The 12351-nt window shown below is 38.8% G+C and overlaps 1 protein-coding gene across 3 annotated transcripts in view; it reads left to right on the forward strand.

Moving 5' to 3' along the window:
- Positions 1-12351, forward strand: part of Vps13c (vacuolar protein sorting 13 homolog C) — a 162382-nt gene that overhangs the window by 103331 nt on the left and 46700 nt on the right. For all 3 annotated transcript variants that reach the window (XM_087905351.1, XM_085689278.2, XM_087905352.1), the window contains 9 exons: positions 596-705; positions 2193-2362; positions 3673-3920; positions 4903-5132; positions 6227-6319; positions 9089-9454; positions 9805-9891; positions 11626-11775; positions 11939-12203. In XM_087905351.1, coding sequence (XP_087761477.1) covers positions 596-705; positions 2193-2362; positions 3673-3920; positions 4903-5132; positions 6227-6319; positions 9089-9454; positions 9805-9891; positions 11626-11775; positions 11939-12203 — 1719 coding nt within the window. The remainder of the gene's footprint in view (positions 1-595; positions 706-2192; positions 2363-3672; positions 3921-4902; positions 5133-6226; positions 6320-9088; positions 9455-9804; positions 9892-11625; positions 11776-11938; positions 12204-12351) is intronic.

Raw genomic sequence — 12351 nt, forward strand, 5'->3', positions numbered from 1 at the left:
GGCAAAGTCTTGATTTTCTAGTAATTTTTCTAAAGAAGGACCCCGGGTCTCCAAAAGGTTGTAGACTTGTTTTATCTGTTCTGCATATCCTGTCTGTCTAAAGACGGGAAGGAAATTGAAATTACTTCTGGAGTCCCTTCATGTCAGTATTCTGAGGCTTCCCCATCATAATGCATTTCAGCTCTGCTAGTGAGCAAGTCTAAGATGCATCAAAGGTCCTGGAAAGTGTTCTTGGCCCACAGATCTTTTGGCAGCTCCTCAGTCTAGACAGTGTTTGATGTCACTGTTTAATACCAACTAGTTAGGAAAAACGTGCTGTGGTAATAACAAACTGCAATAACAAGCCTTACTTTGAAGGGATGTTTCAAAAAGTTGTCTTGATATTATTTAAAGATCATTTTTTTTTCTGTAAACTACCTCTGCCATTTTGCCCTTTATTAACTATATAGGGATCAGTAATTGCCATTTTTATTAATTGTCTAGTGGGTTATTTAAATATGATAGAAAGTATGATATAAATTTAGAATAATAATTTATCATTCCCGCCTTAAAATAATGTAGCTGTGTGTTTTCTTATTTATGCTTGAACCATCAGAACAAGATTTGACAGACCCAAAGGGCCCCGTGGATCAGACTGTCACCCTTCAGTTTGGCTTCCACTTTGACTCTCTGTCCATTATCCTTTACAACAATGACAGCCACCAGGTAAATAGTATATATTTTTTGTTACCAGAGATGACTCCTTTGCTCTTGAGAGTATTCAGTTTTTGTATGTTGGCACTTTTTGTTTTAATTATTAATTAAATTTAGTGTATCTACAATCCCTGTTTGACCTGAAAGTGTACATGGTTCATATGCTCAGCCTTTCCCCTAGGTTTCTAATCTTACCAGGCCAAGAAAGGTGTTCAGGGTTTCTCTCTCTCCAGAAAAACAGTACCAAAATGCGTTTATCCATCACTAATAGAGAGTTTTCCATATGAGTGTCTGGCCATATGTTTAATTTTATACATCAGTAGTCATCACTATTTAGGAAGAATAATACTGTCTTTGGAGCCTTTCACGATTATGTCCAGTCAGTAATAGATAAGTATGTATATAATAGGTCAGCAGTACTTTAGAAAGCCATTTTGTAATGCATAGTATCTTGTAATAGATATTTTATAGATTAGTTATGTCATATGTTAATGCCCATAACATATCATATAATGCCCAAGTTCATATCTATTAAAGAGTTTATATACTATTTGCACTTTTTATTTTATGGATGTTATACAGTGTTCATACATTTCTCCATTTGAGCTTTGTGATAATGTCCGTTGTTTGTGCAATAAACTGCCTAAAGTTCTAGTGTTTGGTATTCGTGCAAACCTCAGCAAATGCCTTTACTGAAAGTGCAAGATCCGCACACTCTTTATCTTACCTACAGACAGTCATCTGTTGATCTCCAGCCTTCAAATGCTGCTGCTGTCTTTGGCTTCTTTCTTCAACCTTACTTTTTAGACACTGCGTACTGTCACCTTTCTTTGGGTGCATATCTTCATTTCCCTTAAACTCTCCCCCCGTAATTTCTCACTGTTTTATATGAGACCCTTCTTAGCTCATGCTTGTGGTGCAGTGGCTTCCTTTGTCTGTACTAGACAGTGGCACAGCTTGTGTCCTTAGTGATTCTCGTGGAGACACTTGGAGGTTTTTATTTAGAAACATTCACTGTAACAGTACACGAGCCTTGCCTCCTCTCAGTACCACCCCTCCAGACCATCTGCATCAGGGATTGTTTGGAAATGTCTGTGTATTACAAGTCATGTCTGTCAATAGTTATACAGTTTATAGATTATGTCTATAAACTATAACTGTGTTATACAGTTTATAGATTATGTCTGTGTTTTATCTTATAAGATAAAAGCATTCTCTTTGCCAGTAATACTGTCATTCTCACCTCCTTGCAGTCACTATACTGTCTGAAGTTAGTGAGTATGTTGAGTACTGACCAGTGTGCCAACAGGACACACAGATACCTTAGTGCAGCCATGTACTCAGCTGTGTTCCTAGTACTTAGTTCCGTATGTGTGACTCAGCACTTGGAAATGCTGTGAGGTGGTTTGCATTTAAGCTCTGAATTGAGGAATGCGCTTAAATATACTTGGGTAATCTTTAAAGATCATGTATTCCTTTGCTTGAAAAATGTACTACAGGAGTCCAGACTTTCATTTCATAATGATAGTTTCCGTCTTGGCGAGCTCAGACTACACCTGATGGCTTCTGCAGGGAAGATGTTCAAGGATGGGTCTATGGATGTCAGCCTTAAACTGAAGACATGCACCCTTGATGATCTCCGAGAAGGAATTGAGAGAGCAACATCCAGGTTTGTCAGATCAGAATTTGCATGCAGGGTTTCAGGTGGATGTTAGCCCGCCATTGCGAGGTGTGGATCCTTAGCAGAGTCTATCCTTTGGTCTTATTTTCAAAATTGAACTGCGAGAAGACATAATGGTGCTCTCTGCTTCAAACTTTAAATGAGAGGGGAATTTATTAGTAAAGCCAAGTACCATTTTAACAATGAGAACTAGAAGGTTAAAGAGTTTTAATGAGTTGGTGATGTATTTTTCCAGGTTATTGCCAATAGGCAGAATTATTATTATTATTTTTTAGAATCCTTAAATTTATGCATCCTTCTCTTTTCTTGTTTACTTTGTCTTTCAAACAAATTCTACAGAATTTCTTCCAGTTTCAGTAGGAATATACGCTTTAGCATCATTATGTTATCAACCCATGTTGAAAGATTAGCTTATATCAGTCTGGCATGAAATATGTAACCTAAGTAGCTTAATTGTGTTTTTATTACTTTCTCATGGAATGAGATGTGTCATATTTGGTATTTTCTTGTGCAAAAGACTATGTTGCTATTTAAACTTGGACAGCATTGTCTATTTCCTGGATTCTGCTGAACCTGTGACTTTCAGAAAAATGAACAAGCAAGGAAAGTTTGCTCTAGTAACCCGGTTTTCTAATTACAAATTTCATGGCCAGGATAGTTATCCACAGATCTTTAGGCAATAGTGTTGGGTTGATTGATGAAATCATCTTCTAGAGTAGCCTTAATCTTCTCAGTACATGTGAGGGTGTCGAGGAACCGTCATAGATACGGATACAGTTGTTAATTTGGGTTGCACTGAGCACTGTGGGAATAAATCTGATCTCTTCCGCACACATGAGGATGTATAGGAATCATCATTTTAGATACTGATAAACACTTGTGGATTTGAGTTGCATTGAACACTGTGGTAATAAATTTCATAAGGTGATCAAATTATGTAGATAAATTATTTCAGGGAGGTTTTATTTAGTAGAATAAAAAGGTTTGCTATATTTTGAGGGACTGCATTCATACATTGCTGATTACTCACGATCATTTCCGGCACTCTGGTATTGCATTATAATTACAGAATATCCCATAATTGTTTAATCACATGAATCTTTCTTTGGAGATTAGGCAGCCATGTCTTGGCTGCTAATTGGGTGATTATATTCCAATTAACACCGTTCTTTTTCTATTCAGAGTAGAAACTGAAGGGTGAAAGAGAGATGATTAAAATGCAAGGGGACATTTTCATTCCTTTGTTATCTGAGCAGGAGAAGAGGAGTACAATAATGAATGGCGTGTTTGTTTTTCAGGATGATCGACAAAAAGAACGGCCAAGATAGCAATAGTTCTATGGTTGATGTAAGATATAGACAAGATAAAAATGGAAGTCAGATTGATGCTGTTCTTGACAAGTTGTACGTGTGTGCCAGCGTGGAGTTCCTGATGACCGTGGCAGATTTCTTCATCAAAGCTATGCCTCAGAGTCCAGAAAACATAGCAAAAGAAATACAGATTCCATCAAGACAGACAGCCATGGGGAGAGTCAAGACAGAGAAAGGTTAGGAGAAATTACCTCTCTGTCTTGCATGAAGATATCTGTATTTTAACAAAAATTAGAAACAGAACCCAGAGGTGGAGAATTTGAGAAAGTAAAATTAGGCTTGTAGATTTAAGCACATTCTTTGTAACACTCCAGTAAGTAAATGTTTTTAAATGATGATGTAAAGTAGGGAGTTAACCAGTTAGTGGCTGCTTGTTTTATAAAAGGGAGTCATTTATTCAAACAAAACACTTGGAAGCATCCTAGTGCATTGAAGGGTAACAGAAAAGCTAGAAGGAGGAGGTGGAAACAGAAGAGGACTCAACTGACCCAGAACCCCCTTTAGTTCTTTAAACTTTGAGGAAGACTACAAATGCCTGGTATAGAATGGTGGAAGCCGTTTTCCACTTGGTAGTTTTTATATTCCAGCTTTATCAAGCATATTGTTGATTTTCTGTGTTGAATTTAAGATTGTTTTAAGGTTAGATGTGTTTGATTTCTTTTCTTTAATGTAAAACCTGGAAAAGTCTCAAAGAGAGCTTATATTGGCAAGATTGGAACATTGCTTTCCCATTTGCTGTGACGTTTTTACTAGTGGTCATGCCTGATGATGCCATGTTTACTTCTGTAAGTTTGTACTGTGGGTCACATGGCATGGAGAGTGGTGGTTTTGATGAAACCGAAGTGAACTAGTGAGAGTGGTTAATCTCCTTCATCTGAGTCTTTTCCTGAAAGCTGTTTTCTGCTCCTCGCCCCTGAAGCTGTACTTAACACATTTGTGTTTGTTTATATGTGCACACACCTACATTTCATCTCAAGGCACCTCCTAAATCATGCCATTTATAAATGCTCCAGTAGCATTGACCGTCTTTGGTTAGACTTCTAATTGCATATATATATAATGTATATTTAATATATAACATAATATATATTCATATTCAGCAAATGGGTAGATGTGAAGATTTACATTAAAATTTTTCTGTCCCTGATGTTTCTTCAGATGACTCTGTAAGACCAAATATGACCTTGAAGGCCATGATCACAGACCCGGAAGTGGTGTTTGTTGCCAACCTGACAAGGGCGGACGCTCCTGCTCTGACAGCCTCATTCCAGTGTAACCTCTCCCTGTCAACATCCAAACTCGAGCAGATGATGGAAGCTTCTGTGAGAGACCTGAAAGTGCTTGCCTGCCCCTTCCTGAGAGAAAGGAGAGGGAAGAACGTCACCACGGTGAGGAAGACTGTAGACATTGGCGGTGAAGCTAGTGAGAGAGTGTAATTCTAGACTCTGCTAGAGAGTGCCTGGCTGGACATCACAGACTTGGGCTTTACGGATCTGATGTTAGGAGGCTCAGTCATTGCCACCAGTGACAGAAGTAGGGGTGCCTCCAGGTGAACTCTTTTTATCGTTGCATTTCTCTTGGATAGGTTTTGAATTTTATGAAGACCCAGTGTTTTTTCCCTCACCTTTTTATTTGTTCTCTGTAGTACAACCAATGAGTGAATGAGAAAATAAATGTGGTATGAAAAAAATTGTAATTGGAGTCATGTGACTAAAAAAGAGGGTTGTATTCTGTTGTTAAAAGTTAATTTAAATTCTGCTTTATGTTATTTTTGAAATTTGTGATCTTAGCTTAATTAACTTACTTATACCAATTATTTTTAGTGCCATATCTATAACTTTATGGTAAGAGAATCTTATATTGCTTGGCTCACTTGCAGTATTGTTTTCAATTTGGAGGGTTTTGGAGGTATGTTATAAGCACAGAGAAGTGAAGCCTAAGCTTCCACGCTTGATCATGTCACAAAGAACTAATAGTAGTCACTTCACTGAAGACAGGTTCTAATTAAAAACCACCATAGTTAAATGCCGTTGCCATGGCCTCATTTATTAAGAGACAAAGTTACTTGTATCTTTAATGATATATGTAGGATTCTAGTTTTCATAGTTCAGTCCTCAAGTTTGAAGACTTGAGGTCTGTCCTCAGAAGGACCATCTGTGCTGTTCACAACCCGTTAGTCTTCATGACACATCTTGTACTCTCTGCACTCTAGGTGGTAGCTTGTGTTTATAGTTACCTCAAAGGAGCACTTTATGTAGGGCATCATAAATGATAAATAAAGAAGGTGTTTTACCAAGAAGGGAATACTTTGGAATAGAGTCCTTGAACTGTGCCAGCTTTGATTTGGTATAGAAGAGCGTCTCTAGGAGGGACAGCTAATGTGCCTTTGCTTGCCATAGAGCTGGGGGGAAAGTTCTTATAACTGTATGATACATAATGGATGCATTCCTAGGGAAATGTGACTTTCTTTTTTTGTTTCTAGGTGTTACAACCCTGCTCTTTATTTATGGAGAAGTGCACATGGGCTTCAGGGAAACAGAACATAAATATCATGGTTAAAGAGTTTGTAGTTAAGGTTGGTGCCTCTCATACATGTTCTTTCACTGGAGGTTCAGTTTTACTTTTACACGGCATTGTGTATTTTTAGTGCTTTGCAACCATATCTTTTGGTGTCTCACAACCCTGGTGTTATTGCTGGGCACTTAATTGGTAATCAGGATAACTCTGTAATTCAAGTATCTTTTCTTTAATATACATGCTTATTTGTGCTGTTTTGGAAAGAATATTTTCTCAAATAACTTTATAAATATTTTTGTTTTATTTATTACTGTACCTGTGTGCCTGTGTGCATGTGTGTATATACACATATACATGTATACTATGGTACCATGTAGAGTTCATAGGACAAATTTCTGGAGTCAGTTCTTTCCTTCTGTGTCTCCTAGGAACTGAACTCGGGTCGACAGGCTTGCATGGCTAGACTTAACCCATTGAGCTATCTTACCTGCCCATAGTAATGCCTTTTATCTGTAAATGATGAGAGTCTCTCTCTCTTTTTTTCTATTTGTTGCATGTGTGTATTGGGCAGGTTAAGTAGGTGTGGAGAACAGAGATGGATGGGAAAAGAAGGGAAGAAAGGACGGTGAGGTGAAGTTGAGATTACTTTGTTTGTAGTTATTTGTTTGGTTTTTATTTGCTATTTAATTTGATTCAGCTTAATAATTATGTGGTTAAATATTCTGTATGTCTTTACAAATATGTATAGTGGCAGGTATATACCTGAGATGAATTATTAGGACTTATTGTGTTTTAAACCCTTATGTAATGTATTGCAAAGAAAAAAAACCTCAGTATTTTCTAATAGCATTCAGTTTCTGTTTTCCCATTTTCTTATGTCTCACTTGGTGTGGTGTGTGCATGGTGAGTCAGTGTCTACCTCTCTTTCTCTCCATCTTATTGTTTTGAGACAGGGTCTCTTGTTTAATCTGGAGCCCAGTGGTTGGCTGCACTGGCCATAGAGCAAGCTCCCAGGTCCTGCCACAGCTGGCTTTTTATGTGACTACTTGAGATCTGAGTCAGGTCCTCATGCTTTAAAGGGAACACTTTACTTAGCAGGCATCTCCCAGCCTGGCCTTTAAATTCTGGAGGTTGACTTTGTGCCCATTTACAAGTGGGAATAGAGAAGCATTCTGGTTTTTTTTCTTTCCAAAGTATGAAAAAAAAAATGGAGGGATTTTTGCCAGTCATGATAGATCAGAGACCAATAATGACTGAACTAAGGCTTAAATTGATTACATCTACAGTTTTGTCTAAATGACAGTGTAGTTTTCTGTCTTTAAAAAATATTGAATAGTCTTAAATTGTGTTTTGCCAACTGGTAATGAATTTACCAGCTTAAATATATGGAATGCTAAGTGGAGCAAAACCTTTGAATTTACATGTATTTTTCTAAGCCATTAGGTTAGTTGCTGGAATAATATTTCATACCTGAACATATATTTATTCAATAAAATTTTTATTTTTATTTTTTATTTTTGAAGCAGGGTCTTACTTTGTAGCCCTCGCTGGCTTTTAACTCACAGAGATCTCCTGACTCTGCCACCTAAGTGTTGGTTAGGTTAAAGATGTGTGCCACCACACTCTGTCAAACATTTTTTTCTCTTACTGTGTGTAAAAATGTCCTGTGTAGGGCAATCATAGTTAATTCCTACAAGAGAGTTAATGACACTTACAGGAGAAAGAAGGAAAACGGTGATTATAGCCTTTTGTGCAGGCAGCACATGCATCCAGGCCAGTGCATATGAAAAGCTCGCTGAAAGCAGGCCTTCCTGAACTGAGTCTTCAGAGTCCTTAGGACGAGATTGATGAGGAGGAGGAAAAGGCTATCCCTATAGGACTGGCAGTGTGTGCAATGGAAAAGTATAAAGAGGCTGAACACAAGAAGAGCTTAGGGGGTGGCCCCTGTGGCCAGACAGATGGTGTGGTAGAGTGTAAGCCTAGGTAATGTTCATCCAGCCAGGGAAAACAGCGGTCTCAGCTGATGATAGGTAAGGAAGCAGTGTGTGCTGGAGTCTGCATGTCTGTTCAGCCTATTAGAAAAGTGGGGATTAGAGAAATAACCCGTAAAGGACTCCTTCTAAGTTATTTACCCCAAGGTGTAACAAGCGCTGGAGAATTCTGGCTAGCCAGTCAAACAGGCACTGCCTCACAAGGAACTTTTTGTACCCAGTCAAGGAGAGTTTGAATTTATTCTGATAGTGCTGGAAGGTTTCCAGGGATTTTAATACAACAACAATGCTTTGCCTACATTTGGTGTTAAAAACAGTTGTGCTGGTGGCATTTGGGGGTGGGGGTGGGGCTGAGGGTGCCGGCTGGATTATTGGTATTATTTGTGTAGCGCTGAGGTAGAGATAGGAATGAGAGTGAGCCAGGGCATTCTCCAATGATGAGCAAGCATCATTAATCCGGGATGGGATGAGAGGGTCTTCAGTCTCAGCCTCTTGCTTCTGACCTTGATGAGTGAAGTTAGCTAGGAGCCCGTTGAAAAAGTTGGCTGCATGTGCACATTTTTGTTGTTTTTGTTGTTCATGTAATATTATCTGGTTCTGAATTAGTAGTTTCCACTTTGGGTTTGACTGTTGATATAACATGAACTATTTAATTCCCGAGGACCTGAGCTGAGATTCTTAGGCAGTTAGTTGAATTCCCGTTTTCTTACTTTCCTTTGTTCAGAACTTAATATATTTAAATTTGTTACTTGATTTTTGACTTTTGAAACCATGTATTTCAATTTTCATTTGGGAAGGAATCGATTCTGAATATATTTCTGCTTTCCTTTTTAAAGATCTCGCCTATAATCCTCAATACTGTGATGACCATCCTGGCTGCTATGTCTCCAAAAGCCAAAGAAGATGACTCGAAAGACACTGCTAAGGAGATGGACAATCTCTGGGCCATCAAACCTGTTACTGATTATAACTCTTGGTTTCTTGGTGTTGACACAGCAACAGAAGTAACAGAAAATTTCAGAGACTTTGAACGTCCCCTGATAGAGGAAAACTGTGTGGTTGCTGTGGAGTCAGTTCAGGTCACCCTAGAATGTGGCCTTGGGCATCGCACCATGCCCCTGTTACTGGCAGAGTCTAAGTTTTCTGGAAATATTAAAAACTGGACTTCTCTAATGGCTGCTGCTGCTGACATGACATTAGAGGTACGGCCGTCTTGGCACCTCCAGAGCACAGCTGGAAAGCACCCTTACATATGTGAGAGAGACAGCTGCAGCAAGTCTCCATGCGAATAGATAGCATAGTCTAATGTTTAATGCGATGGTGTAGAATTACATGTTATAATTATTCTTAGAGAATATCTTGCTAAGTAGTTTATTGGCAGCAGAGCAATAGAAAGGGGGAAGCTACATTGTATTTTGTGTGTGTTTCTTTAGGTGGGATTTTAAAATGGCTTTTGATATAGAATAGTAACTTAGTATGCTTTTTCTACTGATTACATAATTATATGATTAATGTTGAACAACCAAGTAATTGAAATTCTGCACCTTTTCAGGTTCACTATTATAACGAAATCCATGCTGTCTGGGAGCCACTGATTGAAAGAGTGGAGGGGAAAACACCATGGAGCTTAAAGCTTAATGTAAGGAAGCCAGTGCTTTGCTCAGCGTGATGCCAAGCGTCGTCCTTAGGTGTTAGTTCAGGGATTTCCAAGATTTGGTCCAGGGTCTGTGAAGCCACTTAAAATGTTCGTGAGGCGATAACTCCTTTCACAGCAATAATGAAACATCATATATAATTCTTATTCCTATTTTCTCATGATATACAGTACAGTTTTTGAGAGACTGATTACAGAAGTTTAGTCTGTGTAGCAGAACTGCAAATTCATGTGTTACTGCAGACATTCATGATACGTATCAAAGTCTCTCTTCATGCTTACATTTTTAAGATTGTTTTTCCATTAAAACATTGATACAAGGGATAGCTCTCCCACTCTTAGGACCACAGGACCAGCTCTCCCACCTGGTCCTGCTGCCACAAGGCCATGCTGCCACAAGGCAGATGAGAGATGGGGAGAGCTTTCCCGTGTTCACAACTTCGCAACTGGCTCACTGACACCTGAGCTAACAGAGATGACTCTGTGGTGCTGCCCTGGCAAGGTGAGGGCCTGCTCTCCCGAATGTTGCCGCTGGTCAGGGTCCAGGACAGTTCTCTTATGACCACAGGGCCCAGCCTTGAACCAGACCAATGGCCTCTTACAAGGAAAGATAAAGGGACAAAGGGGTTCATTGCATGACTCACTGTGTCCAGTTTCCATGATGAGATTTTTAAGTTTTCCCCTTTCTTTTTTATTTGTTTTTTCTTTTTAATTTTATTTGAGGGGTGTGCAGGGGTGGAGAGTGGATGTGAAGGGATGGGGAAATGAATGGATCAAGATACAGAATAGACACATAGAATAATAATAGTTAAAACATACCTTTTATTTTTATATATTAAGTGTTCTCAGTTTAATTTCTAAAATAGTACATGTTGGTAGATAAAACTCACAAATGGAACCTTTTTAATTATCCAGTGATTTTTAGGAATGAGCCTCCCAAATTGAGAATTAATATTATTATAAACTCTGTTTTTGACATTTATTGTTTGTTATTTGACATTTAGTACTTCAGAATCCTTGATGTGGAAGTTTGTTTTTCTACGTATGCAGGAATGTGAGGTGTGTGCTATTAACAGACTATAGCCACTTGCCTTGCTGAGGTTACTGATGGAGGAGTCTCACATGTAGAAACAGCTATAGCAAATTCCTTTTTAGAGATGACCACTGAGTTAACTTGTATTCCTACTCTTCCTGACTAAAGCAGGGGCGGTATCTGGTCTACCTCTCTCTGACATAATGAGACTGGAAGAGAATATTTAACGAAGGTTTTGATTTGCTATTGGAATGAAAATGTGAATGTTATTTGCAATAAATTTAATCCAGAAGCTTACCATATTACTTACCAAAAAAGTAGTAGGAAAAATCATCTTATTTCCAGATGACATCCCTAACCAGAATCAGTTAGACTTTGGAGTTACCTTTAATTGCTAATGCATGCTCAGGAGCTAGCTCACCCCAGCAGTGCTTGTCAGGTGTGACTGAGTCCTCAGCATTGTCCTTAGCATCGTGATGAGTGTTTCCTTTCCGTAGCCTAAGTGCAGAGAGAAGGCTGCTGATCTTCGCTGAATCACAGGGTTGCTCTTTATGGTTGAAAATGAGATCTTGAGGAGACATATTGTAAACTAACTAGTTCAGCTGAATCCCTCAATGTTGAACTTTTAAAAGCTACCGTTGGCTATTTGACTAATAACTAATTCTGTATGGTGTTTCTCTTCCTAGGTGAAGAAGAACCCGATCCAGGATAAAAGTTTGATGCCGGGAGATGATTTTATTCCTGAGTCACAAATGGCAGTTCATATTTCTTCAGGAGCTACGATGAATATCACAATATCCAAAAGCTGTCTTAATGTTTTCAACAATTTAGCAAAAGTATGTGTGATTCTGATTTGGAACATTTCATATAGGATTTATGAATGAAACATGTATGGATTTTTTTTGTTATCAAAATAAATTTCAAGAGGACATGTAGCCATGGTAAAATGCTCATAAGAAGTATACTTCTGGGGTCTCACTGTGCTGTGTTCCTTTGCAGGGCTTCTCAGAGGGGGCTGCTTCTACTTTTGACTACTCTCTAAAAGACAGGGCTCCTTTTACAGTCAGGAATGCCCTAGGTGTTCCCATTAAGGTGCAGCCCAATCGTAACCTCAAGGTGATGGGTTCCCCAGATAAGAGTGACATTTATGACGTGGACACTGGTCAGCATTTGGAGCTGGAATATGACAACCTGGAACCTTCGCGTCAAGGAAAGCTGTCGATTCTGAGCCGGCAGGAAAGTTCCTTCTTCACCCTGACCTTTGGTATGCTGCGCTTCCGTGTCTTCAGAGCATGGCAGGAACTGTGGCAGCTTATTTTTGATAAGTCATCCGATACGAGTTTGCTGAAGCTATCCTGTGAAACATTTGTCAGAGGTTGCAATAAATAGTGGACAATTCATCTATGGGTTTC

The sequence above is a fragment of the Myodes glareolus genome, chromosome 4 (assembly GCF_982192425.1).
Source record: "Myodes glareolus chromosome 4, mMyoGla1.1, whole genome shotgun sequence".
Lineage (NCBI taxonomy): Eukaryota > Metazoa > Chordata > Mammalia > Rodentia > Cricetidae > Myodes > Myodes glareolus.